Source organism: Homalodisca vitripennis, chromosome 3 (genome assembly GCF_021130785.1).
Source record: "Homalodisca vitripennis isolate AUS2020 chromosome 3, UT_GWSS_2.1, whole genome shotgun sequence".
In the NCBI taxonomy this organism is placed as follows: Eukaryota; Metazoa; Arthropoda; class Insecta; order Hemiptera; family Cicadellidae; genus Homalodisca; species Homalodisca vitripennis.
In genome coordinates, this window is record NC_060209.1 from 146,502,376 (window position 1) to 146,522,988 (window position 20,613).

The 20,613-nt window shown below is 30.7% G+C and overlaps 1 protein-coding gene across 3 annotated transcripts in view; it reads left to right on the plus strand.

Moving 5' to 3' along the window:
* The window catches only part of LOC124357641 (dopamine D2-like receptor), a 119,749-nt gene extending 99,495 nt beyond the window's left edge, over positions 1-20,254 (plus strand). For 2 of the 3 annotated variants that reach the window (XM_046809614.1, XM_046809615.1), the window contains 7 exons: positions 538-647; positions 6,529-6,781; positions 7,957-8,145; positions 11,461-11,567; positions 14,286-14,451; positions 16,948-17,206; positions 17,965-20,254. In XM_046809614.1, coding sequence (XP_046665570.1) covers positions 538-647; positions 6,529-6,781; positions 7,957-8,145; positions 11,461-11,567; positions 14,286-14,451; positions 16,948-17,206; positions 17,965-18,179 — 1,299 coding nt within the window. In that variant the 3' untranslated portion in view covers positions 18,180-20,254. The remainder of the gene's footprint in view (positions 1-537; positions 648-6,528; positions 6,782-7,956; positions 8,146-11,460; positions 11,568-14,285; positions 14,452-16,947; positions 17,207-17,964) is intronic. The other variant, XM_046809616.1, reaches the window with a different exon arrangement.
* The last annotated feature ends 359 nt before the right edge of the window (positions 20,255-20,613 follow it).

The window sequence follows — 20,613 nt, forward strand, 5'->3', positions numbered from 1 at the left end:
TTTCCTGATATAAACGTCTCACTGTGGCTTATTGTCATTTTAACCAACCTGAAATACTGTAGTCTTACTCTGCAAGCTACGGCGTATGTAAAACCTGGGTTTCAAAATGTAGTATTGATATTCGATTACATAATTGTAACACTTTTGTAAGCTTGCAATGATATAAAATTTATGTTGGTCACGATATAATACCAAGTAAAACATTACAAGGTCTTAAAAGAAAATAAATACGTACTTAATATCTTAAAGTACCATATTACGTAGTTTATTATTTTATCTGTTTTTTAGGAGTAGAAATACAAATTATTGCACGTGTTTGCATTGAATGTATATTTTTGTATATTTTATGACCTAATATATTTTAAACTTTTTGTTATAAAATACAATATATAATATAATTTTATTATAAACTAAGATTACGCCTTATATAAGTACTTGTATATATATATATATATATATATATATATATATATATATATATATATATATATATTACCTGTATATAAAGGTAATAAATCACGCATTTCTTTGTTGCAGGTTAATGGGGACTGGGGACTTCCTCCTTTTGTTTGTGACTTCTATATCGCAATGGACGTGACATGCAGCACCTCGTCCATTTTCAACCTTGTAGCCATCAGCATAGACAGGTAAATAGAGAGTGAGAGGGGGTGGTGGGAGGAGTAATGTAGAGCATTAGAGAGCTCAGTTAGAACCACTGACTCCCCAACCTCCAGCCCAGATAGTGGAGAGAGCATACAGTTGCACTTTGTCCTCTCTTCCACCAAGATAGATAGTGAGCACCTAACTGCACTATGTCTGACCCCTATGCTTCTTATAAGTAACCTCTTTCCATGTTAAATGTTAAGATATCACTGAACTATACATGTATCTTAAACGCATGTAGTGTAATAGCATCAATAACAATTTAAAATATGTTTTGGATAATTTACAATAGTCGTTCATAGCATCAAATAATCATTTATATTATATGAGCGGACGTGGCCACTCTTTGCTATGGCTTGGTTATCATACTATTAATAATTTATTATGTACAATTTATACATTATTATATACTCAATTAAATAGGTCAGTAACAGCATAAGTTCACACGCGCGCACGTGTGCGTGTAAATTAAATTTTATCATTTGGCTATGAAAAGGTTTATTACTCCTCTAATCAATTATGGCCTGGCTAAATTGGCATTATTAACTCAAATTATATTAAGGACTATTTGGTTCACCGTACTGGACATACATACCTACTTTTTATAGCCAATATATTATTGATCGCAGGTCTATTAAACAAATGTAAGTTAAATAGCTGCTTGTAAAGTTTTCTGTTCATTAGTTGAGTTACCATACCACTCAGTGTATTTTGTGGCTAACAAAGTTTAATACTATAATTTAAATGCAACGGGAGTTTCGTTGCGGAAAATTTAAAGAAAACCGGCATTTTATTAGACGAAATGCAGAGTGGATGACTTAAAATAGGAGATGAAACCTCCAAGTGTATTCAATTTTAGACTAAAAATCTAAAAAGTCTCTGCAAAATCTCGGTCTTGAGTTATATGTCCCTAAGTTTTACACATTTGTAAAGATAATACTTTAATTTAATGGTTATACATTTTTACTATTATATGCTTTTAAGCATGTTGATAAATTGTAAATGTATGACTTTGCTGTTAGTATTCTGTATTAAAATGAACGATATCAAAATCCTATAAGCATGGGAAATTTCTCGTGGAGTAATAGTTTCCATCATAAATTACATTTATTATACGTAAAACTTGACCTAATACCGATATTTATCTTTTACAGCTTATCAACTTTTGCATGGAAATAGGTGACCTTTCTATAATGGGATAAGCTTAAGAAGAGGAATAACAACGAACACATAAAATCTGTTTACTGGTAAAGACGGGCATTGGAGAACATTTTGGACCCACTATCAGTAACCTCTCACGATATACACAGTTTGCGTTAAACCCTCCTCAACACGCTACTGCATAGGAGCCCCAGTGAGGATTACTTAAGAATAACTGAATTAATGTGAGAAATCATAAACTAAATGTAATGAAATCTTACACACACATCGATTTAGATTTAAAGGTAAAAATTCATATTTAAATTGGAGAATATATTACAAGATTTGAAGTTAGCTACTACTAAACCTTTGAAAATATTGTAATTTTGGCACTTGATGAGTTTTAGAGATACCCATTGGAGTTTGAATTTTAATATATGACAATAGAGCAGCAAATATAGGCTATAATTTAATATTGCAATAATGATATTCCTCATAGTCATCATTGATAGGTGCAACAACTGTACTTAAACGAAATTAAATTTAAATTCTAACAGAAACCTAAGCGATCTCTTAATAAAATAATCAGTTTCCTACGTACCGCAAGCCACACAACCATTCTCAGGTGTTCGTAATATCGGTGGTAATAAACAACAGATTGACTATAAAAATGGATTGGTAGGTTTCATCAAAGGTGGTAGTATTATCTAAAAGTACTCTTAAGAGAATAAATATAGAATTTGTGAACTAAACGAGTTTTAAGCACAACAGATTGTGGGTAGTCTGTCATTAGCCCGAACTGGAATAAGGCCAACTACGCTTGTCAGCCTGTTTATAGTATCGCCCGCGGCCTGCGTTATACTCTTCTGCAGAACACATGAACATACTAGTCACCCCAGCAAGGAAAATCATTTATATATGATAGTACTCATGACATTATTTACGTAATATTTATCAAATTTGGCTGACAATTAATGTGTCGAAATACTATTAAATATAATTAATGGAAATATTTGTCATATACGGAACAATGTTCAGATATTAAACGATCTTAGTGTTTAATTATACACAACAAAAGATTTTATGTTAAAAACAGAATGTGATATTTGTGTATGTTGGTTCCAGACAACAAACATATGCCACTGGTTATTAAGTAATATAATTATTATAATAATTATAATTTTTCCCCTTAGACTATAGTTAATTGTTTCACAGCGTTTTAATCAATTTCTTAATATAACGCACAAAACACCATGCTGTCATAGAGTTTCTTCTATGGCAATTCAAAATACTTTCCTCAGCGGCTGAATAAAATTCTGCAAACTCATACCAACACATAGCACTTCAGTCAAGCTAGAATTTGATTTGGGATTTATGTTTACAGCATTCAACAAGTTTATTAATCAACTTCAGCCCTACTAGGGCAGCAGGTATGAATATTCTGCCGTACTGCGCTATTGTATTCGGAGGTTGTTTGGTTCTCGTTTTATCATGATGGATGTTATGACCTGAATTTACCAGTTTTAAGTGCCATAAATGCATTCCGTGCACTATCTAAAGACTAATTCAAATACGCTCAAAAAATTTATTTATATTTATTTTAAATGTATAATAGAACCGTTGAAGGTATGATTTAGTGAATATTTTCATTCAGATCCTTGGTGAATTTCCATTTTCTTTTATTCCACATCGCTGATCAACATTCGAATTATAAATTATTGAATCTGTGAATACCAACGCAATCAGCACTTTTCTATTAAATGTACGACAAAAATAGTAATTGTTAATGTTTTACATAAGCTCACTACCCAGTCTAATTTAATAAATATATAGCGAAAGGAAACATAATACGCACAAATGGGCACGGGTGTGTCAGCCGCATGCAATCTGATTTAGGGATAGATGGATAGAAGGATAGGATAGAAGGATTGATATACGTTAGAAACATGTTTTAAACTAATATAGAATCTAATAATTTATTATCAATGTATCAAAAGTAGAAGCTTTTTAGTTACAATAGGTAAATCTAATGTATTAATTATTAATGGCCTTTAAATTACTAGCCCTATCTTACTTTTTTGGAAAATTATAGAAATCTTGTGAGGTATCATGATTTTGAAAGTTTAATTTCTAATCACAAATATAATACAGCAGAACAGTAACGGCAAGTACCAATGTCAGTAAAATAGATTGCAACTGGTCGCAACCAATCCTAGTCCTCATTGCATTAAATGTCTCAGTAGTTCAACCTTTTGCATTAATGCTCGAATATTTGTTTAATATTTCACAGGATGCAACATTTCTTTGATTAAAGGTTTTTTTTATGATGGAGGAATTATGAAGAAAAAAAGGAGTTTTCCGGTCCTTTGTCATCGTTTAGAGGAAAACTACGTTTCAATAACTGCAATTTGATGTTGTCCTCATGGGGATAAATAGTTTAACACATTAAGTTATGTGAAACCTGTTATCCTCCTGAGGAAGAAATCAGAGTGACTGCTGATACCGAAACATAGTAATACTAGTTTTGTAAACAATAAGCAGGGGGAAATTGCCGGAGAAATCTTTGTAAAAAATTTATTTTAATGACCTAAACCGATACGATTGTACATATCTACATTTCTGTTTAGATTATAATCGTAAATTAAACATTATAATTATAGAGATGTTATTATTTTTAGACGACTTTGAAGCCCAATGCAAAAACTTATAAAGCCATTTTCCTCGCTACAGCAAACCATTGTTTTGAAACTAATCCTTACAACTATAATTTATCTACAATTTAACATTTCCATTCAGTTCTTATACGTAAATTAGGTTTATAAGTATGATAGATGTCATAATCTGCCAGAACATTTTAATAGTACAGGCGGTTTAACTACCTACATTAAGGTACACAATTTTATGTAACGGAAGAAAGCAAAAATAATGTGTAGCCTAATACTGAAAGGAGTGGTCATGAGTAATTTTAATTTTTATTATTGGAACTCATTTGGTGCACTAAGTAGCCAAACCAAAATAGGATAACTCATCAAGTAATTGGTCCTATCTATGCCAATTAGAGGGGAAATCAATAGATTAGATTAGCGGCTTATCTGTTTAGCTCCTTTCAAGTCACTGCAATGTATGAAACAATGCTTGTCATATTTGAGTAAACTTTGTTGATAAATGGAAGATTTCTAACTATTAATGCTATTGTATAACACATAGGTAGCTAATTCTGTGCTATTTTAAATAAGTATAAACAATGCCAATAAGTTGTGCAAAATATTTGTGATTATCAGTTTCTCTGTCTCAGAAGTAATTTTCTATTACGTTATATTAATAAAATAAAATATTTCTTCTTTCAATAAAAGTAAAAATGAGTGTCTCACATAAGAGCATTCAGTTGCTGATATTATGGTTTTTTTACTCTCCGACTAATAATATACAAGTAGCTTTTCTATTATTGATTTACTCTGTCAGAGAAAAAGAATTATATATTCGGTGAGATTGAAAACGTTTCGGACTCTGTACATTTAAATGGTTTTGATATATTACACCTATCGAATTCAAAAGACATCAAGATATTATTTTTATTTAATACTCTATAAACGACTTGCCTATGGGGATATCAGATCACTGAAATCCCTCAAGTTCTACAATATGGAACATTTTTGCTTCTCAAAGATTTAATAATCAGAAATTTGCTAAAGAAGTTTCAAATATACAAGAATATGTTTGTTATACAATATATCATGTTTTAATAGCTTCAGACTTCCAGCCATCAGAAATATCTCGTCCTTTAACAGTCGTAACAGCCATCCCCAACCCATAGTAATATTGTAGATCCTCTGATGCTTCTACACCCTAAACACCCTAAAAAATTAATATTATCGAGGAATAAAGGGAAATTCAGCTTAGACATTTTCCTAACTTCTACAAGGTTTTGTTAGGTTGACAGTTTCCGACGACTGGGAGATTGTTGCGTATAAAAGCTGCCTGGTATTACAAGGACCTAAAGTCTCTATAATCTTCCAGCTTTTAAATCATCTCAGAATATATAAGTTTACTGTGTATAGAAACAACCGCACTTTGAAAACCGAAATGTCATCTTCATTATTTCTAGGACACTATTTCTGTCTCAGAAATCACTGAGACCTGGAACTTATCTCTCATTGGAAGCTTGTTGAGTCTATGTACAGTACCTTCCACCTCTAGAAGGCTTGTGGGGGATTACGGCCATAAAATGTACGAAAAATATGGAATATCTCGGCCTGTCTTTCTGGAAGATTCTAGGGACGCTAACCCACAGTCTCTACGATTTATATTTCTGTGATAGGTCTCAACCACTAGGATCTTTACAGATTTTGAAGATTTTGCCTCTAGACTATTTCTAAAATTATGTATCTATATGAAGATGCATGGGACATATATATGTCTATTCACATAATATGTATATTTAAGGTGTTCTGATCTCAAACTTTTAATCCTTGGCTATATATAGTGCATCTACTTATAGAGAAAGTAAATGTTTTATTAAAACTTTCCTTTATAAAATGTATAACTGGTTATGTTAGATCACTAAATTATGAGCTATTTAGACAGGATTTTCATGTAAAATGCAATAGATAGGAGCAATTTAGATTGAAATACTACGTAAATTAATAAATTATATTGTTGCTTTTTTAATTATAAATTGTAATTGTTTTTAAACTGTATTAATTAATCTTTTTTCCCATAACTTAGGTATATTGCTGTAACGCAGCCCATAAAGTATGCCAAACACAAAAACAACCGCAGAGTGTGGCTTACTATAGTTCTGGTGTGGGTGATCAGCGCCGCTATCGGGAGCCCGATAGTTCTGGGTCTCAACAACACGCCTGACCGCATCCCAGACCTCTGCATCTTCTACAACTCAGACTTCATCATCTACTCTTCCCTGTCGTCCTTCTACATCCCCTGCATCATCATGGTCTTCCTGTATTATAGTATATTTAAGGTATACGTACATTCTTCTACCAAAATTAGTTGTATAATTTTTCAAAGTAATATTAAATTATTTCAATGTTGATGTTAACTCCATTTCACTTTTCCTTCGAGCAGCATCTGAACTCACGCTGTCACAGTCTTGACTCTTGGATTATTCAGATTGCAGACGCTGCACTAAGAAGAAGGTGAACTGGAGCGTCACTCAACATTGAGATTCAATCAACCCTTCCCACGATAGCTACGATATGTATAGTAAATGAATAATAGAGCATAAAGTGGTAGAATGGTAAATAAAAAACTGCATTAGAGACAGTTACTTACTTAGACTTGTAAATACTCATTTAGTATGCAATTTATTTTGAGGCACTGGTAAAAATCTAAAAAATTGCAGAACATTGCTGACGAATATTCATCGGTTATATTATTAAATTATGAATAAAACACACAATTTACAAACTATATGTTCTGTACTTAATACATGTTTTATTAATATACACAATTATTATAATGAGTATTTTTATAGCTTTAAAACATGTACAATATCGACTTCTAAAGTTGTTAAGCTAGTGAAATTTCTTTTCTAATTTAAGATATAAGGTTGAAAAAGAAAATTATGAACAAATAAATTTACAATACAAGTCATAAAATTCATTAATTTATTGATTTTCGTAAATATAATTTTTTATTCATAATAATTTAATTATTTTTAAAATCCGTACTAACGAAATGAACATCCAAACGATTCAATGCACATTAATTTAAACTGCTCTCATTTTTTTGTATTTACCATTAGTTAGAAAAAGGGATACACAGAATGTGAAAATACTCTATAATTATACTTAGAATATTGTTCCATAGATTGTGAGGAGATAAAAATTACTTGCAACCAATGGTATACTCTATGTCTTTTACCACTCTTTTACCATCTCTGTATGTTCTTTTTAGTTTCGATGTTTTCTTTCAGAAGCCAATAGATATAATAGGCTCAAATTGATAATATTATTGTTCTTTCAGTCTTAAATAAAAAAATTTATAAATTAACTGTATGAAATAATCGGAAAGAACTTATTTTGTACATTTGAATTGTAGTGCCATGCTAATTATTTGTTTAATTACGAGTTATTCTTTATACCTGTATGTGTATTCGATGTATTGGTATATTCCTAATTTAAAACTTATATTTAGGCATTAAGAAACAGAGCGAAAAAGCAGAAGGCAGCTCGCAAACCACATCTGGACATGAAGCCAGGTATAGTGATAGAGAACGTAGCTCAGACGAGACGCTTGGCTGAAACAACGCTGGTGGCATCCTCGGCTCTGGTACCCACTACCAGTATAGACGATGCGCCTACCAACACTGGCAGCGGTAGTCAGGTAGGTGTTTCTGTAATATTCTTACTGGCTGATACTGCTCATGTCTATGAAGACAGGAGATTACTAATTACGTTAAATTGAAGTGCATATATTTATAATGAGTAGCTAAAAATGTTTAAATAAATTTAATTCTGAAAACTTTTTCAGTCTTTACAATACCAAATTCAATGTATGCATAACTATTGAATTTAGTACGTGAAATTTAAAATGTTTTTTGAAAAAATTCCGTCTTTATTTTAGTAAAATATTAGTTCAGGCATATTTCCTGCTAAAGTGAGTTTTCAAAGTGACAACTGAGTTAATATTAAACTGGCCAACAGACATTACACATTTTAAATTAATTTTTTATAAAGTAAAATTTAATAAAATTGAAAATCATAGCAATATAAACATAATAGTTTCGACTAAGAAATCATACCCTATCATAGAAACCTATTATTAATATTTTTTTTTCGAATAATATACAATATTCTTATTGTGTTCGTTTTTAAATATAAGACAAATATTGTAATGACAACCATAAAAGTGTATATTTTTATGTAGTACAATTTAAATAGAAATTTTAATCTTCTAGCTAAAATATATTGAACATTACTAAGTATAAACATTGTATGTTGCTTATTTAAAATTTTCTGTTGATTATAATTCATCTTTAAACAAAGTCACTTTTACACCAGGAGGTTAAATAAAAAAAATGTTTTAAGTTTATAAAAAAGTCATGGTGTATTTTTATTTTATATCCCATCTATGACGTTAATTTAAATTATTCTAATTATCCTCATCAATTAACCAAATACATAAAGGAACAATAAAATATTCTGTGAGCTTTGCTAGGCACTTTACTCGTCTTCCTTAGCAAATGTAACAGGAATCTATTCTATCTAATCTATCTAAGGACCATTCTCCTGTATATTTTTACATAACATTAGTAATTGTCTACACTAGCTTTCTATTATCATTTAAATGTATATTTGTTCAGTAAAATGGTGAAAAATATATACCATTAGTTTTATTACGTCAATCAAATGAAGAAACGATAGGGTTGACAAATTAGGCTTTCTAGGTTGCGTTTATATTAATTTTAAGTTAGCATTTTTTATTTTTCGATATATAGTTTATAAGGGTATAAGGAATCTCGTTTGTTTTCTTATTGCAAAAAATAGTCATTCAAGATATACTCGTAGTTACCACGTATCAATGATATATGCATAATATTGTTGACTTATTTGTTTTAAAACATTTGTTCAAAGAGTTATTTCAAGAAATAGCTTTCTACCGAAGTTATAATAAATACATTGAAAATATGCAGACAGATCGATAATCATTCATGGTTTTGGCCAGCATTCGTACTGTGTTGCTAAGTAAATATTATACTTTAAATGAATATTCTACAAATTCAAGGAAGAAGCTATTATATCTCTTCTTCAAAAAATATTTACTGTAATATCTAGGAAGTTATGATGTTAAAACCTAATATGCACCATCATTGTTCATTTGTTTATGAGGTCTCATGTTATAAACAATAAACTGAGTTTTACCTTTTTAAACCAAGAAAATAGTAAAGATAAGATAGCTTTACTGTGGGAGCTAAGTACTACTTTGTTGTTTAATTACAACACCTCACTAAGTATGATCCACTATATTACTCTAACTCCATTGAGAGTGGACGTTAGTATCCATAAACTGTGAGTTAGGTGTGTTACGTTATCTCTGGTTATATGCGTTAAAATGATACAGTTTAACGAATGGAAAACCCAATAATTTTTTTACCGCAAGCAGTGCATTATGAAGGCTAGACGTAAAATAATATTTTTACAACTAATTTTTTTCTTATGTATCTGAAGTGGTTCATTATTCTTTGATTCATTTATGTTGGTCTGCTTGTATGATAACAATAACACGACTACGTCAATTTGTCTTCGTTATATGCTAAAAAAATTTTTTGTTATATCTAATTTTGTAACAAAACATTATATCGATTTCCCCAAGATTTTTCACTTCTGGATGGCTTGTATGAACCTCCAGTTGAACCTACACTGGATAAAGGAAGAAACCAATGTCTTTTATGTCTGGGTATCCCTACGGATGTCCTGCAGCGACACATCACTAACCGCTAATATCCAGAGGGGTGAACCGATATGTCTAATCCATTGTGAAAGATGACTCTTGAAGACAGTGGGGCTCCTTTAATATTGAAGGCTCTTCTTAGCATGTACATGAGAATGTGTTGTGTACAGGCTACAAATAAGCTGGCTTTCCCTTCCAAGCGTGATTGAGATATAAGAATAAGTTCAAGGAACATAGTTTAAAATGTAGCATATACATTTTGAGCATTAAATCATTCACTAGGCTTATTTACAAATTATTTAGATGTGAGTAATTACACAGTTTATCCAATGTGCGTTTTAATTATAACTTTCAAATTGTCGTAATTAAAGCAATGTTTTATTAACATGCCCATATTACAAATATAAGCTTGTATTAAAAACCATAAAACCAGTGGTTGTACCTACCGATAAGCAGATATTTGGCAAACTAATGTTTGTGTATTTGGTTTTTGTGACTACTAATAATCTAAAATTAAAGGTTACTTATTAGTTATAGTATTGGATCATTCTAAATCACTACTTCGTTACAGTTATAGTGTAGCTACTTAGTTACACGGTGGCATAACGCTGTATATATTCTTTGTTCGACATGTAAAAATAATCTCTACATTCATATGGACACGTAACATCACTTATAAACTTAGAAGGATTCAGTAAAAATGTCTTTGAATTATTTAAACGTATATTTTGCATTGTAAATACGTTTGCTTTGCAACATATTAATAGCTATTTTAGAAGACTCCAACTCAAATATTGAAAAACGTTATATCCATTATTATCCAAAAAAATAATTTAAAATATGCACCATTCATTATTAGTGTGTTTGAGACAAAATGTGTTGAGGTTTTAATCTTACATTTGACGCATTTTTAGATTAAGTTAAGGTTTGTTCATATATTATATAGAGATTTTGCTTGAAGGTTTGTGTAAAATGTTTGGAAATATGTATACTATAACTATAAACTTTTTCCCATATGTTATTTGTAGTTAAAGTATTAGCTTGTTTTATTGATGTTTAAACAGAAATATAAGTTGCTTAAGCCTGGCCAAAGTTCTTCTGCAATGGCTTAATTAAGTATTCTAAAATCCTACTAGAAATCCATCATGAGTTTTTAGTTAATCTGTTTAAAAGAATACAATATGTAGGTTTACTATTGACAATATACTAATTTTGTACAAATTAAACCAGATATGTTTTTGTGCATAGGAAGAAGATGAAGACGGCGAACGATCGCCGGGACTAGAGGACTGCCATGTGATACCCAACGACAAGTCAACAGAGTTTATATTGGCTACCGTAGTAGAGGAAGCGGCGTAAGTATGAAACTATCTTGATTACTTTTGCTCAATATTGAAGCTTTAAAAAAATAAACTAATTTAGTTAACTCTTAAGGTTTATTTAGATCTACAATTAATTTTTACGTAAAAGATAAAATTAATAGATTTTGCGTCCGTTATCCTGGACCAACTATGACAGTTAGTGTTTTCTGGCTTGCTTTGACAAAACAGAGATCGGTAACATACTGTTCTTTATAACAACTAATTTATATCCTGTAAAATATCTAATACTCAGTTAAAAAAATACTACGAAGGTCATTCAATACTTAAAGAGACAAACAGGTTTGGGGAGAAAACTATTAGTAGGATAATTTTGGTACTTTTATAGTTTTTATAAGTTGGTATCACTGGAATAAGACCTTATCAGCTGACTGATTAACATTGTTGTTTTTATAGCCTGAAAACAAATACATTTATTACGTCAAGTCCGATTGAAAATTCTACTTTAGTTAAACAACGATATTCGTTTCTTACTTGCTGAAGGTGAAAAGCTAGTGAATATATTATCTAGAATTACTGCAGTGTAAGGTAAAAATTGTTTTATTGTGCAAATATTTACAAGTGAGTAGAACAGTTAAAAAATGGCCGAGACTCAGTCTGACGAACACCGTCCTGGCCGAAGAGTTTAAGATAAACTCCCTCACGGAAAATTTGAATTGATGGCGTAATTGGCGTAATGATGGCACAGAGGCACTGTGAAAATGGCAGTAGAAAAATTACATGTGAGTATAGGTACAGTTCATGACATTATTAAAAACAAGTTGAAGTACCGCAAAACATGTGCAAGATAAGTCCCAAAGTTTTTGACACGGCTACACAAGGAAACAAGGTTAAGAGTGTGCAAAGAGCTACAGGAACGTTATGAAAGAGTAAGTGAGCACTTTGATTAACAAAACTTTAACATGTGATTAAACTTGGATTCACTATTAAGAGCCAAAATAAAAAAGGCACCATCTCATCTGTCAGGGAAAAAAATCAAAACCCGAGCATCAGCAGGAAAAGTTATGTTGACGGTGTTTTGGGATGCTGAAGGTTCGGTTTTGTGATAATCTTGAAGAGAAGCATACAAACTACAGCGTATACTACTCGGATATGCTTTTGAACAAAGTGAAGCCAGCCATGAGAAACGTAGTAGATCTCAGAGGAGAGGTGTGATTCTCCAACAAGTCAATGCACGTCTTCATGCTGCTAGACTAACCCGAGAAACTGTTAACAAAATGAGCAAGGAAGTACTGCCTCATCTCCCTTGCAGTCCCGATTTAGCACCAAATGATTTCCACTTTTTTGGTCTGCTTAGGAATTGCGTAGAAAGAGGTTCCAGGATAACAATATGTCAATAGGTTTATGAAAATTAGCTCAAACGCCAACAGAAAGAATTTATTAACAGCTGGTATAAAAATCTTGTGGTCCGTTAGAACAAGTACATAAATGTTCAAGATAATTGTTGAAAAGTAGTAAAATTGTTGTTTTGTAAATATAAATATTTCCCTCTCTAGATCTGTTTGTCTCTTTAAGTATTGAATGGCCCTCGTAATATAATTAGTGGTGGAAAAATATATCGCCATAATATTGCAACAATAATTACTTTAAGATATATTGCGGTTTATTTATTTGAAGTTCCAGGTCAGTTACAGTCTTTAATCAAGGAAGATTTTTGTTATGAATTGATCATATATGAGGTCCAACAACTATTCAATAAGTAAATCCTTTATATCATTATTATACTATGAGACAGAACGGACATGTAGTGTTAATATTTATTTAGAATTGATGCTGAAAATTGTTTACACAAATAAAGTTGGCTTTAAGATATTTATTATTAATATTGGCATGATTACAAATAATTTTTGCTAACTTCAAGTTGTAAGTGACGTTAACTTTGGCAATTGCTATAGTAGCAACTCAAAGTACATTTTAAATTGTAGTCGAGTAAAGCGTAATTTTAACGTATTATGAGTATCCGTTCGAATATTTTAAGCGCACTGCATGAAATTAGATTCCTTAAAGCATTTTAATATCAATCTACTCATTAAAGATACTTTTTCAAGGTTTATTTTTCTATTGACTATCTAGCTCTTAATAAAGTTAACTGCAATTTAATACAAAAAGTACTGTTGAGTTTATAATACCGTTAACTATGAATTTAAATTAAGTTAATAACAAAGCATTGTTTTTCTTGAATTATAACACTCTTCGGCCTTATGGATTCCTGATTTGCAATCATTTAAGAATGTGTTGTTGCTTTTTGAATTTATATTACTGCACATTAGGCTAATTATTTTCCTTTAATAACTCAATCCCTTGTATTATACTTAATTAGGCCTACTGTGAGCTGTCTTGTATTTTGCCGTCCACGATATCGTGTTATGATAAATATTCTACGGTGATTGGCCTATCAAATAGTGTATATAAAATTGGTATATACGCAATGATGTATATCATTATTTATTTATTTAATCACTATGTTTTGTGCTGCGTTTGTGATTTTTAAATTATGATTACTCCAGATGGATAATCCTAACTTTAGTACTTATTATACGCCAGAAGACATACTATAAGTTTACAATATAGTAGCTTTTAATGGAAAAAATATCACTACTATTTAAACTGTTTGACTAAGTCACGTCACGTGCATTGTGTATGTATGCGTTAAATACTATGTTTAATTTACATTATTGATACTGTCTTTAAAAGTAGTGTGGGTGCTGTGGCATCGCCTCCTGTAGCGACGGAAGAAAAAGGTAACAATGACTCAGGGTATGCTGCCTCCCAACTAGAGGAAGCAGTGGCTGCCAGCAGCCCTCCTGCCAGTCCGCACCACAGGCCGCTGCCAGCAGTCGACGAGAATCCCCCTCAGAAGGTAAATTTTTTGTAAAATTCCTATACTTTATAGTAATGTACGTTAACAATTGTCACTAACTTCTGTATAGCATTATCATGATTAATATGTAATCATTAAAAATCAAATTTTATGTAAATTCTATCCTTATGTAGCAAATACCCCCTTAGGTACTTCTCCCTTGATTGCAGAATATTATTGCCTTAAATAATTTGAGAGGATAACACGATCGTGGAGATCCTATCATTATGATAACTTTGACTTTTGAATTAAAGGTAAAGTTAAATTTTTTTACACAGAAGTTCTATTCTTCTAATATATAACAAGGGCAAATATCTATAATCCATACTGAAATTCAGTGACCATGTTAATTTGCTACTATTTGACTACCAGTAAGTATTTAAACAAAGGAGCTCCGCACATCAATTTGCTTTATCATAGGCTATCTTGGAGGAGCTTGACGGGTTTTCTTCCTATTTTCAGAATTTTTCATACTACCCTCGAAGAAATTAAAGAGATTTTTATGAAATTTGAGGAATATCTTTAAAACTTTTTATGATGTTGCGCGAAAAATGCATGTTACTTTAAGTGATCTCACAAATATGACAATTTTCTACCAAGACTTCAGAACTCAAGGAATTAAAGGCTAGTGGCAGCGCATTTAACTGTCCCGAAGTTAGTTTGGAAATAGAATCCATCAATTGCCATTACTATACTTACTTCCACAAGTATTACATAAATCCACGGGTAACATATAATATTTAAAGTTCTAAATAGTTACGTTATTAGAACATAATATCATAGTATTACAAGATGTTACAAATTATATTTGGCTTGTTTGAAGTTTATCCAAAACAATACTATTTGCATTAATATGTACTTAACATCCAAAAGAAATTTTGTGTTTTTATTTATATTATTATCGGAGTTTTAAAATAAATTTTAGTTTGTAATGCAAAATGATTCATAGAACCTCAAAACATCTATTTATTGTATTAAGAGTAAAATGATTCTACTCCATAAAACACCCATAGAAATGTTATAATTTTATCTCTGATGATATTCATTCAAATGGAAAAGTCCCAATTCTATAAACAAAATCAATAATGCGTAGGAGACGTGTAATACATGTGGCATGACTAATCCAGTAAACTAATTTTGAGATTGGGAAATTTAATATTATATTAACAAAGAGTAAAAATATTAGATAAGGGCCTGAAAAAGTCTAATTTATTTGATGTTGTCTACTCAATTATTCTATAGATTCTACAGCGCATGAATGAGCACATTTATAGTTCAGTTTACGAAATAAAACCTAAAAGTTTAGTCCGTTTTGGAGATTGTGCTTGCAGACAAACAGTCATGCAGAAAGATATACATAGACTGAAATTACATTTCTTCAATCCCTGTAATGAAAGGCAAAATGTTTGTAATATCAATATAACATTTGTTATTGTCTATACCTAATTAATGTACATTAAAACAATATTGTTTTAAAATAATACTGTAGGTTGATCTAAAACCAACGAAAACTCTTTCTTTTATAATCAATTATAGCATTCCTTAATAACACAAATATTGTTTGAAGTGTAATTTAATATCTGTTTAAAAATATTAGTATTATTAAGGTAAGTCTGACATAGTGTATTGTATATCTACATCAATTGACTTTAGTAGCAAAAAAGGAATGAATTACAAGGTAACCAGGTTCTTTATCAATCTATCTAAAATTAATATTGCTACACGGAACATTTCCAAAATGTTATTGACATAACCTTGTTTAATGACTGGATTAATACACTAAGCTAAACCAAATTGTGAGCTGGGTGGACAATCTGATCACTGAAACAAGACGTCTGTCTCTAGCAGGCACGAGAATAAGGCCATTGTGATCTCGCCTAACTCAATTGAAAGTTATAATTTGAAATTCGTAGTGAATGTAATCAGGATGCAATATCAAATAATCACGACGAACTATCCATGATTATTTTCCTTTGCTTGCAACTGTCAGTTGCATATACTCACCATTAATTCATTTTTTCAATTTACATTAATTCACTTGTAGATTATTCATATAGTAAAATGTTTGTGTAAAGATATATTTTCGCGAACTCAAGTGTGTATTACCCTCCCTACTTCACAGGAACCTTCGTTTTAAAATGACTGTTACGTATCTAAACTCATAGAACAAAACATTTTACTGTAATATGTTTCAAAATATCTTAATAAATTTCGCATGAAAACTTCTTTTCTAAATAGACAAGAGTGAGCTCGTATAATGGTACAAGGTCAAACCAATGAATTTGGTTAGGCATATTTGAAGACTAATACCTAATACGATGGCATATGCATTTTGTTTTCTGTCAGAAAGTGTTAATGTATTTCACTGTGATCATATATGACTCAAATTTAACATTCAACTTTACGCCACACGTTGTGTCGCATTCTTATACCCTGCATTTGATTTTTAATAATAATATTGTATGTCTTTGATGATTGAGAATTCATTTTACATAGCCTTCAGCCATGAGACGGAACGGATCAATGACTGCAGAGCCCGCTCACTCGCAATCAGCTGCTCCGGTGAAACGGGTTCTCTCGGCGAGCGTGAGAACCACCTCGGAAGACGAGGGTTCAGGATCGAAAAAGGAGCGGAAAGCTTCCTCGGGCACAAGATTTACCATCTACAAGGTCAACAAGGCTAGTCGCAAAAAGAGAGAAAAGTCATCCGCAAAGAAGGAAAGAAAAGCAACGAAGACATTAGCTATAGTTTTAGGTAACGTTTATTCTAGGATTAATGTTTCACTAAAATTGCATTTGTTCTCAAATTTAACAAATGATATCCAAATATGAACTATGGTTCCTTTCCATATAATATTCGTTTACTATAATAGAACATACATTTACACAAATCTGTACATGATATAACCGTTTCTCACTATAAGTTGTTGGAAAACGTCTAATTTGCCCTTTTATCCTGACCATAAATGTTTCGTATCTTGGGTTCGATGTTGATTTCGGGAGGAGCTTAAGCCTTCAAATAGTCGTTGTTAAATTAAATCCTATGAACTATCCAATACTAATCATGCAAAAGATGAATAATTTTCTATTACATAAAAGCTTCAGCGTCTGATTATACTTTGTAATAAGTCTAAAAAAGTCTAATAAACCTAATGATCCTAATAAACAACCTATCCGATTACTAGTTAAGAAACAAATCTTTGAAATTCATTTTTTGAACAAGCATGAAATACACTATTGGATATTATTAAACTACTTCTTCCAAAACTTGTTATGCGCAAAATATTATCGTACTACTTTTATGTCTTTTAATAGTAAAACCAAAACTACAGCTTTCAAAATACTTGAATACAAACTGCTGTCTATGACATTAGTTTAAAACAATGTAAAAATAAGATTGTAACAGCACTTAGTCTATAGAAAGAAACTAGTACTAACTAAACACGAGAAAAACTTCGAGTAGTGATTTAGCGTCTTAGCTATAGGATCATAAATACATTGTGGTGTTTCCAGGTGTATTTTTATTCTGCTGGGTGCCGTTCTTCACCTGCAATGTGATGGATGCCGTCTGCACCAAATTGGGTGCGACCTGCCAGCCGTCCCTCGCTGCCTTCATCATCACCACCTGGCTAGGCTACATGAACAGTTTTGTCAACCCCGTCATCTACACCATTTTCAACCCGGAGTTCCGCAAAGCGTTCAAAAAGCTCATGGCGCTAGGCACGTGATCTTCAGTCTACCGCGCACTTTATCGTAACATGATTCGCCAAACTCTCGAGAATCTGGTTTGTCTCCCTACCACGATGAAAAATTTACTACATAAATACTATTTTCAAAAGCTTTTTCATAGTTCAAACCAGTGTTTAAAATTCACCATACTAACTTTGTGAGTGAGTTACGCAAACGTCTGTTTTAACTGTCAAAATCTCAACTCTTTAAATTAAAACGGTTGCTTTCATTTCGTTTATAAATGATTCTGGTTTAGACTTAAAACTTTATCCCGAAATATTCATGCAATATATGAAAACATTTGACAAAAAGAGGTTTTTATATCTTGTATTGCTACAATATAGATTTAGGAGACCAAAGATATGTTCTTGAAAAAGTTATTCTTTAAATTTATTATGCTAATAATATTTACAATATTTTTTATTCATACTTAATAAAAACGGTACCTTCTTAATCTAAAATTTATATATGCATTATTAAACTTTTAAAACATTGCTTCATATCGGTTAGACAATAACTTGTTGATTTATTAAATATTTTAAAATTTTCTTATATTTCATACTAGAAATATAATTAAAACTGTCATGGCACACAATTATTGTTGAATTGGAACGTCTATTGTTGACTGAAGTCTATTTCGGAATAATTTTCGTTTTCAAATCTAATGAAACTAAAGTATTATTAATTGTATTAATCACACGTAACATCATTCTGTAACAAACAGTAATCTTTAATTGAGTTTTAATTCAATTTAATAACATGTTCATGATAAAGCTAAGTTCATGATAAGCTATTCTTAATGTAATATATATAAGTCATAAAAAAATACCAAACTGATTTAAGTAACTTAAAGTTAATATCCTTATTATTATTTTTTAAATACTATAGTACCCATAATAATAATATCCGGTTATCATAATTTCCTTTTGATATCTGGAGTTAAAATCATTTACCATTACAACTACCAACTATTTTTGATACGTAGTTTTTGAAGTACAATTGTATTTAAAGTTGATTATAATATTTTGTAAACGGTTTTATGAGGTTTTAAAGTTCTATATGATCATCGACTAGAACTAAGACATTTGACATGTTAGTTTAAAAAAACAAAGTTAAAGTCATTATGGAAACACCATATATATCTCATCGATATACAATGAATTTAAAACTACAATGTTTGTGTATTCTGACTCCACAGGAAAAAGTGTAGTTATATTCATATACAGGCTTGAAAAGGTATTTGTTTGAACTTTGAAACCTATGACGTATGTGATGTATCACGTTACACGGTAAAAAAGTAATACATATCTGTTTTATCCAGCCTAGACATTTAATAATTTTTATCAAAATGTATAAGGTAAAGTTATGAATAATTAGTGTTAATAATTCATTTACATTTAATTTTCTAATTAAAGTTAGACGTTTATTAGTGTATCTTAATTTCAATGAATTATTTGTGTTAATTTTATTATAATGCCACATTATAAGACGATTTAAAAATTATCTGTACTGAAAGCTACGTTCTTTCAAAGAATAGGTGGTTATAATTACAATTAATTAAATTTAAGAGTATTGATTCTAAAATAAGCAACAATATCCTCAATAGTGGTGATTTATTTTTTTCGTTTCGTAAAAAAAAACTTCATCGTCATAAAAATGTTGACATGGTTGTAAGTAACCAATTTATTCGAAAGAATCTTGAATAATATTCTGAGGATAGGAAATATCCTTTTATATTCTCTCCAAAGGGAGATTTCTCAATTTATCTATAAATACATCTTGTATATAGAAATACGCTTAACCTAGATGAATCAACTGTAAACAGGGTCCTTGTGTTAAATGTACCCCGATGTTACCCCAAAATGCAATAATGTAAATGAACATTTACTGTAAATAAATCCTTTACCATTGTAGGAGTTAAATATTAACAGATTTATACCTTGTTTATGAAACTGAGCTTTATATAGTTTAAATTTAAGCTTTATTTTGGGAAACATAAACCTATACAATGTATTGTCTATACTGTACCATAATATGCTATATTATGTAAATAAATATACTATATCCTTTTACACATTGTGGTTTAACTTCTTCCAGGGCCAAAAATATCGTCACTGCAAACCAATTATTATAGGTAGATACAATAAAATTGTACATATTAAATTTAATGTTTACCAATAATAGCATTACACTTTCTTAATAAGAAAACTTCTATAACGTTCTACTAAGCCGTGGCGTCTACTTAGTAGCTGTCTATTAATAGCTTTAATCCTAACATAAACTGTAAAAATTTTGTAATAAACGTGTATAACATGCAGTTTTGTGACAAATTTTGATTTATAAAAATGCATTTTAAATTTTTCTTATGACAAATAGATTTTTAAGATTTAAATATTAGTTCAACTTATTTACAGAACAATATTAATAGTGGGA